The sequence below is a fragment of the Bos indicus genome, chromosome 15 (genome assembly GCF_029378745.1).
Source record: "Bos indicus isolate NIAB-ARS_2022 breed Sahiwal x Tharparkar chromosome 15, NIAB-ARS_B.indTharparkar_mat_pri_1.0, whole genome shotgun sequence".
Taxonomy (NCBI): Eukaryota; Metazoa; Chordata; class Mammalia; order Artiodactyla; family Bovidae; genus Bos; species Bos indicus.
Window position 1 is genome coordinate 9,500,304 of NC_091774.1, and position 19,189 is coordinate 9,519,492.

At 34.5% G+C, this 19,189-nt stretch overlaps 1 protein-coding gene across 2 annotated transcripts in view; it reads right to left on the reverse strand.

Annotated features, from left to right (window-relative positions):
- Positions 1-19,189, reverse strand: part of CNTN5 (contactin 5) — a 1,681,138-nt gene that overhangs the window by 339,483 nt on the left and 1,322,466 nt on the right. For both annotated transcript variants that reach the window (XM_070803337.1, XM_070803338.1), the window contains exons 10-11: positions 4,666-4,847; positions 820-956 (exon numbers count right to left, since the gene is read on the reverse strand). In XM_070803337.1, coding sequence (XP_070659438.1) covers positions 820-956; positions 4,666-4,847 — 319 coding nt within the window. The remainder of the gene's footprint in view (positions 1-819; positions 957-4,665; positions 4,848-19,189) is intronic.

Below are 19,189 nucleotides of genomic sequence, written 5' to 3' on the forward strand. Positions count from 1 at the left end.
TGTAGAGAAAAGGGAACTCTTCTCCAATTGGTGGGTATGTCAGTTGGTGCAACCACAGTGGAAAACTAAAAATACAATTACCATACGATCAAGCAATCCCACTCCTGGGCATATATTTGGACAAAACTGTAATTCAAGAAGATGTTTGCACACCTATGTTCATAACAGCACTATTTGCAATAGCCAAGACATAGAAATAACCTAAATGTCCTTCAACAGATAAATGGGTAAAGAAGATATGACACATATATACAATGGAATATTCAGCCAGCAAAATAATGTCATTTGCAGCAACATGGATGCAACTAGAGATTATCATACTAAGCAAAGTAAGTCAGAAAAAGACAAATACCATATGATATCACTTATACATGAAATCTAAAATATTACACAATGAATCTATCTATGAAGCAGAACCAGAATCACAGAGATAGGGAACAGATTAGTGCTTGCCAGGGGGGCAGATGTTGGGAGACAGATATAGTGGGAGGTTGGGGCTAGCAGATGTAAACTTTTATACATAGAATGGATAAGCAACAAAGTTCTACTGTACAATACATACAATTATATATATATATATATATATATATAATTGAATCACTGTCCTGTACAGAAATAATTAACACAACATTGTAAATCAACTATATTTCAATAATTTTTTAAAGAGTAAAAATTAATTTGTTTATATGTTATCTTTCTCATTCCGAATATAAGGGATAAATAAGAAATGGCTTTCAATAAGACTAAAGGAAGTTAGTTTGTCCTTTGTGAAATTCCACTGAAATATCACTGGAACATGTAAATGGTTACCAACAGTACCTGAAGCAAGAGGGGTAGTCCATTCTTCAGCCAGCGGTAGGTGGGTCTGGGTTTTCCAGTAGCCTTACATTCCCATCGCAGAGGGCTCCCACTGTCTAACTGAGTATCATTCAGTTTTTCTACCCAGTGTGGATATGCTGTAAAAGTTTAAGGATTAAAGAAGGGTGATTTCATTTCTCAATGTTTCACAAAACTCAAAAGTTTTTAGGGAATGTTAACAAATTCATAAGCATTAAATATTTTATCAATTCATATAACTTGGATTTTGGAAGAAACTTGGCACTGCATTACACAGAGAACTCTATTTCCTGTGTGAAAATATAACCATGATGATATTTTAATAATTTGAAACACTTTTTAATCTAAGTGAAGCATATCTTGCTATTCTTGTTGTTGTTGAATTTTAAAATATTTCCTCTTCAAAAGACACTTTTTTTCTTATTTTTAAAAAAAATTATTTATTTTAATTGAAGGATAATTGCTTTAAAATATTGTGTTGTTTTATGCCCTATATCAACATGAATCAGTCATAAGGGAGAGAACATACATGTCTTCTTGCTTTACCCTCTTTAGATTAAGTGGTAGATTCTTCCCATGGAGAGCATGGGAATCTGTTTAGAAAGAGGTTTCTAAACTAAAAATCTTTCTAAACAAGAGGCATCTCTTCTTCCAAATATTGAGCAGCATTAGCACAATTTGAAGTAATACAACATGCCCATTTACTGAATAACTATTCTGCTTTTTGTTTCCTAATATAGCCTGAATTGTTTCAAAAAATAATTTGTAAATTCAAGTATCATTTGATATAAAATTGTTCTATATTTACTGGCATTTTACACATATATTTATATATACAAGTTTTCAATACTCTATTTCTTTCTCAAAAAAGATAATATTCTAAATTCATGAAATTTATAAAGTGTCAAAAGTGAAAGTCATTCAACTGTGTCTGGAGTCCTCTAGGCCAGAATACTGGAGTGGGTAGCCTTTCCCTTCTCCAGGGGATCTTCCCAACCCAGGGATCAAACCCAGGTGTCCCACATTGCAGGGGGATTCTTCACCAGCTGAACCACACGGGAAGCCCAAGAATACTGGAGTGGGGAGCCTATCCCATCTCCAGTGGATCTTCCTGACCCAAGGATTGAACTAGGGTCTCCTGCATTTCCTGCGGATTCCTTACCAACTGAGCTGTCAGGGAAACCATGGTTAAAGTGTCTTTCCGCCATTGACATTTTTTTCAAGTTTGAATCTCTTAATCTCTCTCATCTATTTCTATTTCTTTCATCCCTCTACCCCTTTCCCTTCTGGCAATCACCTATTTGTTCTCTGCATCTATTACTCTGTTCCAGTTTTGTTATGTGTTTTCATTTGTTTTATTTTTCAGATTCTACACATAAATGAAATCATATGATGCTTGTTTTTCTCTGACTTATTTTCCTTAACATAATTCCCTCTGGGTCCACCCATGTTATCACAGATGGTAAGATTTCATTTTTTTTTTTTTAAGCCTGAGTATCATTCCATTTTATATGTGTGTGTGTGTGTGTGTGTGTATTCCAAGATGTCCAAAGCTTTCTCATACCTATTGAGATGATTATACGATTTCTTTATTGATTGGTTAAAGTGGTATACCACAATAATTTGTGGATATTAAACATCCTTGCATCCTTGGGATAAGCCCCACTAGATCATCGTGTGATCATTTTAATGTATTGTTGAATTCGATTTGCTAATTTTATTTTTTGTTGTTGGGGATGTGTCCATCTGTGTTCATCAGTGGTATTGACCTGTAAATTTTTTGTGCTATATTTTTGTCTGGTTTTAGTACGACGTGATGTTGTAGAATGAGTTCAGAAGTATTCCTCTGCAAATTTTTGGAATAGTTTGAAAAGGAGGGTTGTTAATTTTTCTTCAAATTTTTTGGTAGACTTCACCACCTGTGAGGCCATCTGGTAGTAGACTTTTGTTTGCTGGGAGTTTTTGTTTTATTTTATTTAATTACTGATTTAATTTCATTACTGGTAATTGATCTTTTCATATTTCTATTTCTTCCTGATTGTTTCTTGGGAAATTGTACATTTCCAGACATTTATTCTTTTCTACATTGTCCATTTTATTGGCATATAATTGTAGTAATCTCCTATGATCCTTTGTCTTTCTGTGGTATTGGCTGACTTCTCTTCTTTCAGCTTTGATTTTATTTACATGGGCCTTCTCTCTTTTTCTTGATGAGTCTAGCTAAAGATTTATCAGTTTTACTTATTTCAAAGTACCAGCTCTTCATTTCATTGATCTTGTTTATTGTTCTTAGTCTCTATTTCACTTATGTCTGCCTCATTTGCTGCCAGGCCCTGTCTCATGCAGTGGCTTGAAGTATGTGGGACTGAGTCCCAGAATGACTGGCTGCATGGCCCGGTAGCAAAGGACTGGCACTGACCCATTGGTTGGTGGGACTGTGTCCTGAGCTAGCTGTGTATGTCCTGGGAGTTCTGGGGCTGGTGCCAGCCCACTGATGGTAGGGGCTGGGTCCTAATCCAGCTGGCTGCCAGGCCACTGGTGGATGGGAAAACCTTTAAGGTACAAATTCTCTGGAATGCTTTCCTTGAATCACTCTGGTAGAAAGTAATGGACTCTGCTCCCATAGGCTTTTATCATAGCAGATAGCATGCTCTGCCCTCTGTGCAGTTTGCTTTTCATCTAATTCAGTCAATCAAGAGTTTCCTCAAATCTCTATTGTTAGCTTGTAGTGCAGTATAGCATTTAATAAACATTAGCTGAATCAATGAGTGAATGAGCAAAATGTGCATGGCATAGTAAATTTGGTTGGAGTGCTGAATTTTAAAGGAGTTTTTTTTTTTTTTTTTACATATAATAAAAGTAAAACAGGTTGAAGTAATATTTTAATATTTCAAAATATTTTGCAGCATCCCCCTGTGAAGGATTTTAGATGAACTGATCTTGAATACAGTGACAGTTATAGTTTGAAGCAGATTCATATGAAGCAGATTCAGCTTCATATGCAATTTGTTTAAGTTCACATTGTAAGGATCTGTATTTTCTTGTATCAGTGCTCTGTGTTACAGTTTCCCTCAGTTTTAATGTCCTCAATAAAAATAGTATCACTTACCTTTTATATACAATATGCATTATAAAAGAAAATATGAAAAGTATAATTTGCTATTTATAGAAGATGAGATTGTATATATTTTGGAAGTAGATTTTCCCAATTCTTACACACAACCTGGTTGTCTCTGAAATTTTTGGAAAATATAAACATTTGTAAGCCATGAAGGTTATTTATCATACAGATGCAATAATTTAGTGTAGGGCCAGCAAAGTTTTTGTGTAAAAGATGAGGTAGAACATATTTGACACTTTGCAAGTCAGTTGATCTGTCTCTCAACAGCTTAATTCTGCCTTAGCAGTGCTAAAAGCTGATGCAGGCATTATGCAAACAAATGGGTATCACTGTGTTTCAGAAAGTTTTAATTTACAAAAAAAAACAAAAGACAGCTGGTAGGATTTGGTTCATGGCAATAAATTGTGACTCTTGATTCAGGCCAAGGGCAAGAATAAGTTAATAAATATTACAAGATTTGCAACATCAGATGACAGCTTTAGTGCTGGGAAAATATTTTTAAGGTTAGCAATTACCTATGCTATAAAAAGAACCTGCCAGTTCCTCATTATTTTTAATTTAAAGCGTTTCTATGTGTAGGGTAATTTTACTCAATGATTTACCATACAAAAGAAGCATGGTATATGTATCTAACAATGTTTAGCTCAAATTGCATTTTCAGTTTCACTCTTGTGACCAGGGCATCAAACTTTACTGAGAACACTTACTGTATACTTGCAACTGTCCACGAAAGGAATTTTTTCCACGTGAGTTTTCAGCTCTGCACTCATATATGCCTGCATCGTCCAGCTGCACGTTGGGTATTTCCAGTACTGCCTGAGATTTACGCAGACGTGACTTACTAGGAATATAACCATTAATCTTCATCCATGTGATTGTTGGAACTGGGCTACAATAAGGAGCAAAAATGCCATTAATACACTTTCCACTATTAGGAACATAGATTCTGTTATCTGGTAGTTTAAGCACTTAATAGGCTGAGTGCAATAAAGTGTAATCACAATTAAGAACCATGTGATGGTTGATATACTTCAGTTTCCATGTGGATTGTCTGCTTATAAGTTAGATTACAAGGAAAGAGAGTTTCCATTTCTTTTGTATTTCAGAAAAGCAATTCAAAGGTTATATTTTACACATATATATGCTATACTTTATTTTTTAAAAACTGTGTAAAATTGTTTAAATGGTGAAAGTGATTTGGAGAAATTTACAAAAGTAACATACGCTTATCATAAGAAGTTGAACAAGAGTCATGAGCTAAATGAATTAAGAACTCATTATTGTTCCAACCCCTTCAAATATCTTCTGCAGAAAGAAATAAAGTTAGCAAGCAATTTCCTGCCTTGTCTCTATGATGCATATATAAGCACATATAACAATTTTTTTAATAATAAAAATCAAATCAAGATCAACTGCTGACTTATTCTGGTTAACAGCTATATATTATTCCCTTGTGTAGATGCATCAGAATTTTAATCAAACATTCTCTATAGTTAGACATTCAGTGTAGCCCCCAAAGTTTTCCTTTTTTTTTTTTTTTTTTTGCTACTAAGGAATAACATTGCTAAATGTAACTTTGTACATATATATCATATGCCATTGCTTTTTATTTTCTACTGCAGACATTCACAAAAGTGGAACTGACAGACATAAGGGCATGCACATTTTTCATTTTAATAAGTGCTGCCAGATTGTTTTGAGTAATATAGTAGCATTTTCCACATCCATCAGTAATACATGAGACTGTTTTCCCATATCCTTGCCACCACATTATGTGATCAATCTGTTAAATTTTTATCAGTATTGATAGGTAAAAAATGACATTTTGTTACAATTTCTCTGAACTGTAAGAAAGTTGAACATCTTTTCATAATTATACTATGAATCTGCTATTTGAATCTGCTTCACTGTGAATTATGTTATTTTTCAACTATTTCTTTCAATTTTCTGTTTGCCTGTTTGCAGCATTTAATTTCTTAGGATTCTTTGTGTATTAGGGCCATTATGAGTTTGTTTACCAGAAAAGTTCTTTCTCGGTATACTGATAGTTTATGATGGCATCTGTGATAAATTTTACAAATACTTTTGGGAGAAACAAGCATCTGTAGGTTTTTTAATGACTTCAGAATTTTTGTTTGTTTAAAAATTATCTGTAAATCCATGTATCCATATTTCCTTCAGTCTTTCTGGTAGCTTTTTTAAAAATTATTTTTAAGCATTTGGATCTTTAATCCATCTGGACTATATTCATGGCTTTGGTGTGAGATGGGAAACACAACTAATTATTTTAGAATCACTAAAACTCCTTTTCCAACAATTTTTGGAATTTTACCTTTGCTATATAATTGGTTCTCACATGCTTAAATCTGTTTCAGTCTTCACAGTTCTGTTCCACTGAGTTATTTATTATTATCTATATTTAATGTACTTTATGCTCTGGACTCAGTCTGCTTTTTCCAGTTCTATTTCTCACTATTTCCTTCCACATCTCCTGACCCAGAAACACATCTTTGTGTGTTTCCAATCATATCTGTTAAAGTCCTACTAATCTTTTGAGAGCCATTCTAAATGCCTCCTCTACAGTAAAGTTTCCTTATTTGTGTAGTCTTCTGGGATATTTTTCTTTTAGACATAAAAAGTGATTTGTATACATTACTTGGACTCTTGTAACACTTTATAATTGAAAAATGTAAGATATTTTTTCACTAATTTTCCTGACAGGAGTAATAGCGGTGTTAAATTTTTAGAAACAATGCCACATTAAACACAGTGTTTATTTCTTAACATCTTTCTTACTTGTTTCTTAAGTATAAGATAGGATTGAAATTGCTGTATTAGAGTTGAAAAGTTGTACTTCTTTGTTTAGGTACATATATCAATATTTAGGAAAACTGAATATTGCATTTTCAAATAACCCTTATGTTGACCTAACACATCGTTCTTTTAATACGTACAAGAATTGATTTGTTATATTTTTTAATATTTCTGCATCTATATTCAAAGGTGAGATTGTCTGTACTCATTAGGTTTGCTGGTTTACATGTGCACATACTCGTTAGTGAGTTGGTAGTTGCTTTATTTATAAGCTAGCATTGACAAAATTTGAGTCATAGTGATGGATAGTAGCTTGGTAAACATGCCAGAGTATTTGCATCTCCTATTGTGATAGCTTCAATAGTAGAGAAATTGTATGTTCCTTAAGAAACTGATCAGACTGATAAAAATAAAGTCATCCCCATCATAAGTGGAGTTAGTTTTTGAAAGCATTTCAATTTCTTCTGTTTTCTTTCATTCTTTGTATTTAAATTTCTGTTTGTGTTTACTTTGGCAATTCATGTTTGCCTAGAAAATCAAAGTATTTCACCCATGATTTCAATATTTTAGCAATGATTTATATAAATACTAATTGTTTAAAAGTTTAAAAAACTCTTCTATTATAAGTGGTCACACATTGTAGTATAAGTTAAATGTGTTTTCCACAGTCAAACTTCCCAGAACAAAAGTAACTGAGCAACTACATCTTTTCTGAGTTGCATTTCCCATCTCACAACAAAACCATGAATATAGTCCAGATGGATAAAGATCCAAATGCTTAAAAATAATTTTTAAAAAATCATGGTTTTTAAAAAAATCATCTCATCATTTTTTAACATCTTGTTTTGTTTTTCCAGTTGCCCCAAATGTAAAATATGGTAGAAATAATAGTTCTTATTTCAGAAATAATAGTCCCTACTTCAGAGGGTAGTTATAAACATTTGATAAGTTAAAGTACTTGGCACAGAACAAGGAGGCAAAAAAAAAATGTTTGCAAAACTTGATGATTATAGTTGTATCTTCTTTACAACTTTAATGGTATGACTATATGCTTTCTCAACTTCCTCTCCTTTTAACACTGCACGTTGGTTAGGAACATGGTCTACCTGGGAATACAATTTACATTCAAATAAAATTCAAACGCACGGATGTTATGTGACCTTCAGAAAGTAATCTAATATAAGAAACAAATCACTAGTCCAGGTTTAATTCAGTATACAGGAAGCTTGGGGCTGGTGCACTGGGATGACCCAGAGGGATGGTATGGGGAGGGAGGTGGGAGGGGGGTTCAGGATGGGGAACACGTGTACACCCATGGCGGATGCATGTTGATATATAGCAAAACCAATACAATATTGTAAAGTAAAATAATAATAATAATATACAAGCAACTCCTACAGCTCAACTCCAGAAAAATAAATGACCCAATCAAAAAATGGGCCAAAGAACTAAATAGACATTTCTCCAAAGAAGACGTACAGATGGCTAACAAACACATGAAAAGATGCTCAACATCACTCATTATCAGAGAAATGCAAATCAAAACCACTATGAGGTACCATTTCATGCCAGTCAGAATGGCTGCGATCCAAAAGTCTACAAGCAATAAATGCTGGAGAGGGTGTGGAGAAAAGGGAACCCTCTTACACTGTTGGTGGGAATGCAAACTAGTACAGCCACTATGGAGAACAGTGTGGAGATTCCTTAAAAAACTGGAAATAGAACTGCCTTATGACCCAGCAATCCCACTGCTGGGCATACACACCAAGGAAACCAGAATTGAAAGAGACACTTGTACCCCAATGTTCATCGCAGCACTGTTTATAATAGCCAGGACATGGAAGCAACCTAGATGTCCATCAGCAGATGAATAGATAAGAAAGCAGTGGTATATATACACAATGGAGTATTACTCAGCCATTAAAAAGAATACATTTGAATCAGTTCTAATGAGGTGGATGAAACTGGAGCCTGTTATACAGAGTTAAGTAAGCCAGAAAGAAAAACACCAATAGAATATACTAACGCATATATATGGAATTTAGAAAGATGGTAACAATACCCCTGTATACGAGACAGCAAAAGAGACACTGATGTATAGAATAGTCTTTTGGACTCTGTGGGAGAGGGAGAGGGTGGGATGATTTGGGAGAATGGCATTGAAACATGAATAATATCATATATGAAACGAGTTGCCAGTCCAGGTTCGATGCACGATACTGGATGCTTGGGGCTGGTGCACTGGGACGACCCAGAGGGATGGTACGGGGAGGGAGGAGGGAGGAGGGTTCAGGATGGGGAACACGTGTATACCTGTGGCAGATTCATGTTGATATATGGCAAAACCAATACAATATTGTAAAGTTAAAAAATAAAAGAAAAAGAAAAAAAAGAAAATAATCTAAGTTCTATGAATCTGGTATCTGGTTTCCCCATTTTAAAATGAAAATATTATTTGTTCCTTCAGAATGCAAGTATTTTAAGGGCACTGGCATTATTTCTGTTGTTCAGGAGTATATCCACACTGTCTCATAGAATGCTGGGCACATATTTAGTACTTAAATGTTTATGAAGTAAATGAATGAATGATTCTCATAGCATGATTTTGAGCATTAAGTGAGCTAAGTTCTTATAAATTACTTGGATACATATATTCCAAACATATGTATATATATAACCAATAAATGTTACCTACAATGATAAGCTTTGTCAGAGGTTTATCTATTTTATTAATCTTTAAAATATTTTGAATTTTTAATTATTTTTGTGCTTTAATTTGTGACTTTCTATTTTTTATTTCCCTTATCCCTTTTTATTGATTAGCATGCATAGTATTCTACTCTAACTTTGTTAGCTAGCATTTTTTATGTGTAAATTTTTTATGGTTAATAATAAAAGTATGGTTGCTTTTCCTCTGGTATCAAAGGTAACCACATGCCTTATGTTCTGACACACAGAGACAGTGACCTGTACAGTTTTGGTTTTTTGTAACTTGTTTAATATAGAATGTAACTTGTTTAATATAGAATTAATTTAAAATATAGAATGAATTATTGTGAAAGTTATATGTCCATTGAGAAAAAAGGTATGCTTTATTTTGGATAAGACTTTAAACTTAGCTTTTAGAGAGTTTTTATTAATTGTGTAATTCATTGAAAAAATTGAAGTTATTAGTACATTGAATTAAGTGGAAGCAAACAAGTCAGAAGTAAATTAGACTTTCCAATGAGTACATTGTCAAATAAATCAAGAGTCTGAATTTAAAACAATAGCAAAACTTTGAGCATTTGAGCCTTAAAACACATTTTAAGCTTTCAAAGGTAGATACAAGAGTTTGGGCTACAAAATCTGTACAGGCCCCAAATAGGGAACACTCCTCAAGACACATTTCAGTTGCATCCATGAAATAAAACAAACAAGAAAAATGTCAGAGAGTGAAGCCAAGGTACCCTGGAAGATAGACAAGATAATTTCTTACCAAGAGTCATATCAGTGTCTAATCATGAACTCTCCCATTCTTCCACAATCAAACCCTCCTCCATACAATCACACAAAAAAGAGACAGGCTGTGCAATCAATGACCTTACAGGAGAATTTCATACTTGTGATAGAGCAGTGATTAGTTTGAGATTCCTTTTTTCCCAGTAGAATATTTCTCCTGTGAATAATTAACTTATATTTTAAGTACATAAGTTACAGAATCAAGATGATCCGTATCTAGACCTGATGGAGATCTGGAAATTTTGGACTTGAGAGTATGCAGAGGATAGATGAGATTGAGTACATTCAATGTGAAGAAAGAACTGAAATATTCCTCAGAAGAATAGATTGGCTAGGTGTTCAAAAAAACACATTTTCCTTCTTTCTGGACATGTAATTACCTCATTTTTCCATCTTCCCTTAGATAGGGGCATGAATTGAGCTCTGGCCAATGGAATAAGGAAAGAAAGATGTACCAAATATGATCTAGGAACCAGTTTTCTACATGATCTTCCATTTTCACTTTTCCTGGCTCTGCTTGATAGATGTTACTGTCAATGGTAACTCTTGCAGAAAAATGTATATTTTATGTATATATAAAATGTTTTCATGTCTTTGTTGTAAGGAAGAATTAACTTTTTTAACCCTATATAAAGCATTGCTACCCATAAAATACTTATACATTTGACTGCATGAATAAGAACAATTTCTTTTCATCAAAAGAACATGAGGACTTTCCTGGTGGTCCAGCGGTTAAGACTCTGTGTTTCCAATGCAAAGAGCAGGGGTTCGACCCCTGATCAGGCAACTAAGATCTCACATGCTGCCAAAAAAGTTAAAAAATTAAAGAACACAACCAGGGAAGAATTATTTGCCACACAAATAACTGACACAGCCTAAGAGATTGAATAAAGAACTCAAGTGTACAAGAAAACAACTCATAAAAATGATAAAGAGACAAGAGAAAAAATAGAAATTATCACAAAACATATGACAGCATATTCAATCTCATTAATAATCAGGGAATTCAAATTTAGATTATAATAAATTCCATTTCATGCCTAACATATATGTAAAATGTAGTACTTTGAATAACCTGATAGTTGTACACATGGATGCCAATCAGTAAGAAGTCTAACACACATGGTGAGGTTTTATATTAGTGCAGCCACTTTGGAAAGCTACTGGAATCAACTTACAAGTGAAAATGGTTATTATACATTGTATGGTCTGGAAGATCACTCAAGAAATTGAATGGAGTAGAATTACTTACAATCCCCAGAGAAACTCTTGCACATATCCATAAAGAGTAATGTACACTATTCTTATAGTGACATTTACAAATAAACGTTTTTAAAGATGTAATTTACCAAAGATGAAGTGAATCCATTGAAGTATACAGTTTAAAGAGCCTTGCCAAATGTATATGTCTATTCAACTATTGCTTCAATTCGATTAATCATGATACAGACATTACTTCCACTCTTACAAGTTTCCTTAGGCACCTCCTTCCCAATTATCCTCACCCCTGTCCCAGGTGATCAATAATCTCACATTCATATTTTAAGATAACTTCTGTCTTTTTTAAACTAATGTAAATTGAATCATATAGTCTATACCATTTCCATACTCTTCCTGTGCTCTGCACACTCAGTTTCTCAGTCATGTTTGACTCTCTGTGATCCCATGGACTGTAGCCCACCAGGCTCCTCTGTCCATGGGATTTTCCAGGCAAGAATACTGGAGTGGATTGTCATTTTCTCCTCCATGGGATCTTTCCAACCCAGGGATCAAACCCAGGTCTTCTTCATTGGCAGGTGGCATCTTTACCAACTGTACCCTTTCTGGCCGGCTTTTTTCTCTCAAAATAAGATTTGAGAGATCAATCTATGTTTCTATGTGTATCAATTGTCCATTTTCTTTTAACTGTTGACCACTTTTAATATATGGATAAGCTACAATTTGTTTATCCAGTTACCTGTTGACTATTGGACATTTGGGTTACTTGCAGTTTTAAGTGATTATGAATAAAAACAGTTTGTACATTCATGTGTAAGTTTTTTGTGGACACAATTTTATGTCTCTTTGGTTAGTAACTAGGGGTAGAATTTCTATACTATATAATAATAAAACTGTATGAAAATGGCCAGACTATTTGCCTTAATAATTATATAATTTATACTTCTGCCAGCAATGTACAAAATGTGCAGCTGTTTTACATCTATGCAAAATGCTTAGCATTGTCAAGCTTTTAAATTTTATTCAACATGAATATCCACATGTTGTAGCACTATTTGTTTAAGATAGTACTCTTTCTCCATTAAATTACTTGGCATTTTTCATGACAAAATAATCTTATTTGTGTGGATCTGTTTATGGACACTCTTCTGTTCCATTAATTCGTAAGCCTGGTTTAAGCCAGTTCCTCATTTTTCTGGTTATTACCACTTTTAGAGAAAAATTTGAAATCAAATGTGTTAAGTGTTTTATGTTCAGTCTTTTTCTACCAATTGTATTGGCTATTCTGTGTTCTAATTTTAATGCACATTTTAAGAATAATTTGCTAATTGAAGTTTCCTGGAATTTTAACTGGATTTTGTCAAATTAATGTGTGAATTTGGTGAGAATTGATATCTGAATACTGCTGAGTCTTGTAATCAATATGTGTCTGTGTGTGCTCAGCCATGTCTGACTCTTTGCAACCATGTAGACTGTAGCCTGCTAGCCTCCTCCATCTGTGGAATTCTCCAGGCAAGAATAATACTAGAATGGGTTGCCATTTCATAAAAAGAAATGGCATAAAAAGAAAGCATAAAAAGAAAAAAAAATCAGTTTGGTGATGGTTTCTGTCAGTTTGGCACAAGAGAAAGCTGGGAAAGGAACACAGGAGAAACAGAGGCTGGGCAGAAGATGGTTCAGGCAAGAGGTAGGAGGAGGGTGATGGAGGGAGAGAGGGTGAGCTCCGTGGGATTCCCGCAGGACCCGAGTGTATCCATAGCACCTCTGGGGTCAGCGTTAGAGGCTCGCTCACCCTGAGGTGTAGTTAGCTGGGAGTGGGTTGAAGGGCACCAGGCACACCCTTGAGCAAGCCTAAGACCTCTTGCTTTCCAGGGCCAGTTTATCTCTGTGGCTGGGCCCAAGCCACACAGCTGTTTCTACTTCTAACTGGTTCTTCAGTGGACCAGCCCCGGGGGAGCTTGGGTGGGAGTTTTTGGCACAGCAGGCCCACCAATGCAGTGATGGCACCTGCATCTCCTGTCTTCTGCATGGGCAGACAGATTCTTTTCCACTGAGCCACTTGGGAAGCCTCTTGCAATCAATAAGCTCAGTGTGTCTCCTCAGTTATTTAGACATTCTTTCATTTTTCTTCAGCAATTCTATTGATTTTTCAGTGTACATACTTTTTGAATATTTTGTATGATTCATCTGTAAATACTAATTTTAGTATTTTTTGGTAGATTTTCAACATAGTACACATGTATACCTATTGCATCTGCAGGGTATGGATGCATAGTGCCTCAGACATGTCTGACTCTTTGTGACCCCATGGATTGGAACCCACCAGTCTCCTCTGTCCATGGAATTTTACAGACAAGAATATTGGAGTTGGTTGTCATTCCCTTCTCCAGAGGATCTTCCCTACCCAGAGATTGAACCTAGGTCTCCTACATTGCAGATTCTTTACTGTCTGAGCCACCAGGGAAGCCCTTACTGCATCTGCAGAGACAGTTTTAATTCTTCCTTTCCTGTCTCTAAGGTATTTTATTTCTTTTTATGCCTTATTTTACTATGTAGGATCCCCATTAAAGGTTGAACTTAAGTGATTAGAGAAAAAAGAAAGGAGACACACTAGTTTTCACCATTTAGTATCACATTGAATATTTTTTTTTTCTTTTTCTTCTTTTTTTTTTTTTTTTTTTTTGGAGATACTCTTTGTCTGGCTGAGAAAATTTTCCTCTAGTCCTAAATTGTTGAAAGTTTTGTTAAGTATGCTGAATTATGTCATATGCTTTTTATGCATTAACCAAGAGGAATGTAAGAGTCTTTATTATTTCATTCATGTGACAAATTATATTAATTACTTTTTAAGAGTTAAACCAACTCTGTATACCTGAGGTAAATCCCCCTTGATCATGTGTATCATTTCTTCCTTACGTGCCTGACAAAATTCATCAGTGAAGCTGAAGCTATACTATTCAAACTTTCTGTAGTGGGGAGATTTTTAAATACAAATTCAGTTTCATTAATAGGCAATAATTCATATTTCCCCTGTGCCAAATACTCAAATTATGTCTTTTAAGACGTTTATTTAGTTTAGTTGTAAAATTAAATGCTAAGCATTCCCATCCTGTCATTTAATGTTTTGGAACAGAGATGTAGTGATATTTCCCTTTTCCTGCTTGATATTGATATTTGAATTTTATCTCTTCTTTTTAATGTTTACCAATTATATTGACATTTTCTAAAAGTCAGCTTTGTATTTCATTTTTCCCCAGTCTATTCATATTCAATATGATTGAATTCTGCTATTAAATCTTTCTTTCCTTCTATTAACTTAGACTTTAAATTATTTTATTTTCTAATTTAAGGTGAAAGTTTAGATCATTGATTTAAAAATTTTCCCTTTTTAAAAATATATATGAATTTACATTTAAGCACTACACTAACTATAGCACATATGTTTTCATTATTATTCAAAAAAATTCTAATTTCTCTGTGATTTTTCTTTGATAATTTGGTTATTTAGTTATGTTTTTTGAATTTCCAAATATTTGGTGACCTTTCAAGTATCATTGAAAATGTTGTTTCAATTAAAGAATATACTGTCTAAATTTTTGGTTCTGTAATAAGCAGAGATACTTGTTTTATGGTCTATCATATGGCTAATCTTTGTGAATGTTCCATGAGTAGGCTTTTTAAAAGTATATTCTATAGTTGATAGCTGTAGTGTTCTTTAAATATAAATTATGTCAAGTTGGTTAATAATTGTGTTCAAGTCTCTTGTTCTTTACTGATTTTCTGTCTTTTTATTCTTGTAATTGATAAATTACTAGAGATGTCTGTTAACTTTACTGATTTTCTGTCCTGTCTTTGTGATTGATAGGCTAATTGAGAAGAGTGTTAATTTCCAACTATAATTCTGATTTTGTCAATCTCTTCAATTACTATCAAATTTAGCTTTATATATTTTAAAGCTTTGTTACTAGGTACATATACATTTTAGATTTCTAATGCCTTGAGAAATTAATCTTTTTAATACTATGACATGCCCATCTTCATATTAGGTAACATTCATTGTGCTGAAGTATACTTTACCTGATGTTAAGATAGTAGCCTTAATTTTCTTATGATTAATAAACATATCTCTTTTGTCCTCTGGACTTCAACATATATGTTATTGAAAGATAAGTATACAGATATATATCATACACATTTAAAGTGGGATTCTTTAGGGTCTTGCTTTTCCATCCAGTCTGAATATGTCCACCAATGGTGTGATTCAGTGAATTTACATTTAATACAATTATCTATGGTTGGATTTTAAGTCTAGTTTTTTTTTTTTTTTTTTTCTATTTCATCAGTTTTGTGTTCTTTTTTTTGGCCCTTTTCCCTTACCTTATTTTCCATTAATTACTTAGTTTTTTTAGTATTTCATTAAAGCCTTCTATTAATTTATTAGCTATAGCCCTATGTTTCTTTTGTGTACATGTGTTTGTTCTAAAGCTTGGAATATGTATCTGACAGTATTATGTTCACTTGTCTACCTTCCCACCCTTTGTGTTATTTTGAAAATATATATTATTTATACATACTTTATAAACTCTCTACCACATTACTATTATTTCTACCTTAAAGAAAAAAGTAGATATTAATAATTTTAGAAATGAAATAGACCAAATATGTTTTATACTTATACCTGCTTAAAAAGGAAAAAAATGATATCTAGCCTTTCATTCCTTTGTGGAGATTGAAGTTTTGAAATATTATTAGTGCTCCTTCACCCTAAAATATGTTCTTTACCATTTCTTATAATGCGATCTATTACAACAAATTACTGAGGATTTCTGTTTTTGTTTGTTTTGCTGTTTTACTTGATAATGTTTTTATTTTGCTTTCATGCTTGAAGAATATTTTCAACAAATATTCTAAGCAGACTTTTTGCCTATGCAGACATAGGCAAATAGTTCTATGCAGGCTTTTAAATTTCTTTACTTTTTATCATTTTTTTTAGTAATTAATTAGATTATTGTGTGTCTTATACTCTTGTATTTCTTTTTTTTTAATTTTACTTTATTTTTTAACTTTACAATATTGTATTGGTTTTGCCATATATCAATATGAATCCACCACAGACATACACATGTTCCCCATCCCGAACCCTCCTCCCTCCTCCCTCCTCCCTCCCCGTACCATCCCTCTGAGTCGTGCCAGTGCACCAGCCCCAAGCATCCAGTATCGTTCATCGAACCTGGACTGGCGACTCGTTTCATACACTTCTTATATTTCATTGAACGTAGGGGATCAGTAGAGTTATACTTTTCAATAATTTGGTAACTGTTGGTCATAATCTTCAAATTTTTTTATACCTACCCCTATCTTCTAGGCTTTCTTACCTCTTCTTGCTATTCTTTGGAACTCTGCATTCAGATGTTTATATCTTTCCTTGTCTCCTTTGCTTTTCACTTCTCTTCTTTTCACAGCTATTTGTAAGGCCTCCCCAGACAGCCATTTTGTTTTTTGCATTTCTTTTCCATGGGGATGGTCTTGATCCCTGTCTCCTGTACAATGTCACGAACCTCATTCCATAGTTCATCAGGCACTCTATCTATTAGATCTAGGTCCTTAAATCTATTTCTCACTTCCACTGTATAATCATAAGGGATTTGATTTAGGTCATACCTGAATGGCCTAGTGGTTTTCCTAATTTCTTCAATTTAAGTCTGAATTTGGCAATAAGGAGTTCATGGTCTGAGCCACAGTCAGCTCCTGGTCTTGTTTTTGCTGACTGTATAGAGCTTCTCCATCTTTGGCTGCAAAGAATATAATCAATCTGATTTTGGTGTTGACCATCTAGTGATGTCCACGTATAGAGTCTTCTCTTATGTTGTTGGAAGAGGGTGTTTGCTATGACCAGTGCATTTTCTTGGCAAAACTCTATTATCCTTTGCCCTGCTTCATTCTGCATTCCAAGGCCAAATTTGCCTGTTACTCCAGGTGTTTCTTGACTTCCTACTTTTGCATTCCAGTTCCCTATAATGAAAAGGACATCTTTTTGGGGTGTTAGTTCTAAAAGGTTGTAGGTCTTCATAGAACCGTTCAACTTCATCTTCTTCAGCGTTACTGGTTGGGACATAGACTTGGATTACTGAAAAGAAGAGAAGCGAAAAGCAAAGGAGAAAAGGAAAGATATAAACATCTGAATGCAGAGTTCCAAAGAATAGCAAGAAGAGATAAGAAAGCCTTCTTCAGTGATCAATGCAAAGAAACAGAGGAAAACAACAGAATGGGAAAGACTAGAGATCTCTTCAAGAAAATCAGAGATACCAAAGGAACATTTCATGCAAAGATGGGCTCTATAAAGGACAGAAATGGTATGGACCTAACAGAAGCAGAAGATATTAAGAAGAGATGGCAAGAATACACAGAAGAACTGTACAAAAAAGATCTTCACGACCCAGATAATCACGATGGTGTGATCACTGACCTAGAGCCAGACATCCTGGAATGTGAAGTCAAGTGGGCCTTAGAAAGCATCACTACAAACAAAGCTAGTGGAGGTGATGGAATTCCAGTTGAGCTATTCCAAATCCTGAAAGATGATGCTGTGAAAGTGCTGCACTCAATATGCCAGCAAATTTGGAAAACTCAGCAGTGGCCACAGGACTGGAAAAGGTCAGTTTTCATTCCAATCCCAAAGAAATGCAATGCCAAAGAATGCTCAAACTACTGCACAAATGCACTCATCTCACATGCTAGTAAAGTAATGCTCAAAATTCTCCAAGCCAGGCTTCAGCAATATGTGAACCGTGAACTTCCTGATGTTCAAGCTGGTTTTAGAAAAGGCAGAAGAACCAGAGATCAAATTGCCAACATCTGCTGGATCATGGAAAAAACAAGAGAGTTCCAGAAAAACATCTATTTCTGCTTTATTGACTATACCAAAGCCTTTGACTGTGTGGATCACAATAAACTGTAGAAAATTCTGAAAGAGATGGGAATACCAGACCACCTGACCTGCCTCTTGAGAAACCTATATGCATGTCGGGAAGCAACAGTTAGAACTGGACATGGAACAACAGACTGGTTCCAAATAGGAAAAGAAGTACATCAAGGCTGTATATTGTCACCCTGTTTATTTAACTTCTATGCAGAGTACATCATGAGAAACGCTGGACTGGAAGAAACACAAGCTGGAATCAAGACTGCCGGGAGAAATATCAATAACCTCAGATATGCAGATGACACCACCCTTATGGCAGAAAGTGAAGAGGAACTCAAAAGCCTCTTGATGAAAGTGAAAGTAGAGAGTGAAAAAGTTGGCTTAAAGCTCAACATTCAGAAAACGAAGATCATGGCATCTGGTCCTACCACTTTATGGGAAATAGATGGGGAAACAGTGGAAACAGTGTCAGACTTTATTTTGGGGGGCTCCAAAATCACTGCAGATGGTGACTGCAGCCATGAAATTAAAAGACGCTTACTCCTTGGAAAGAAAGTTATGACCAACGTATTCATATTCTGCATATTCAAAAGCAGAGACATTACTTTACCAGCAAAAGTTCATCTAGTCAAGGTTATGGTTTTTCCTGTGGTCATGTATGGATGTGAGAGTTGGACTGTGAAGAAGGCTGAGCGCCCAAGAATTGATGCTTTTGAACTGTGGTGTTGGAGAAGACTCTTGAGAGTCCCTTGGACTGCAAGGAGATCCAACCAGTC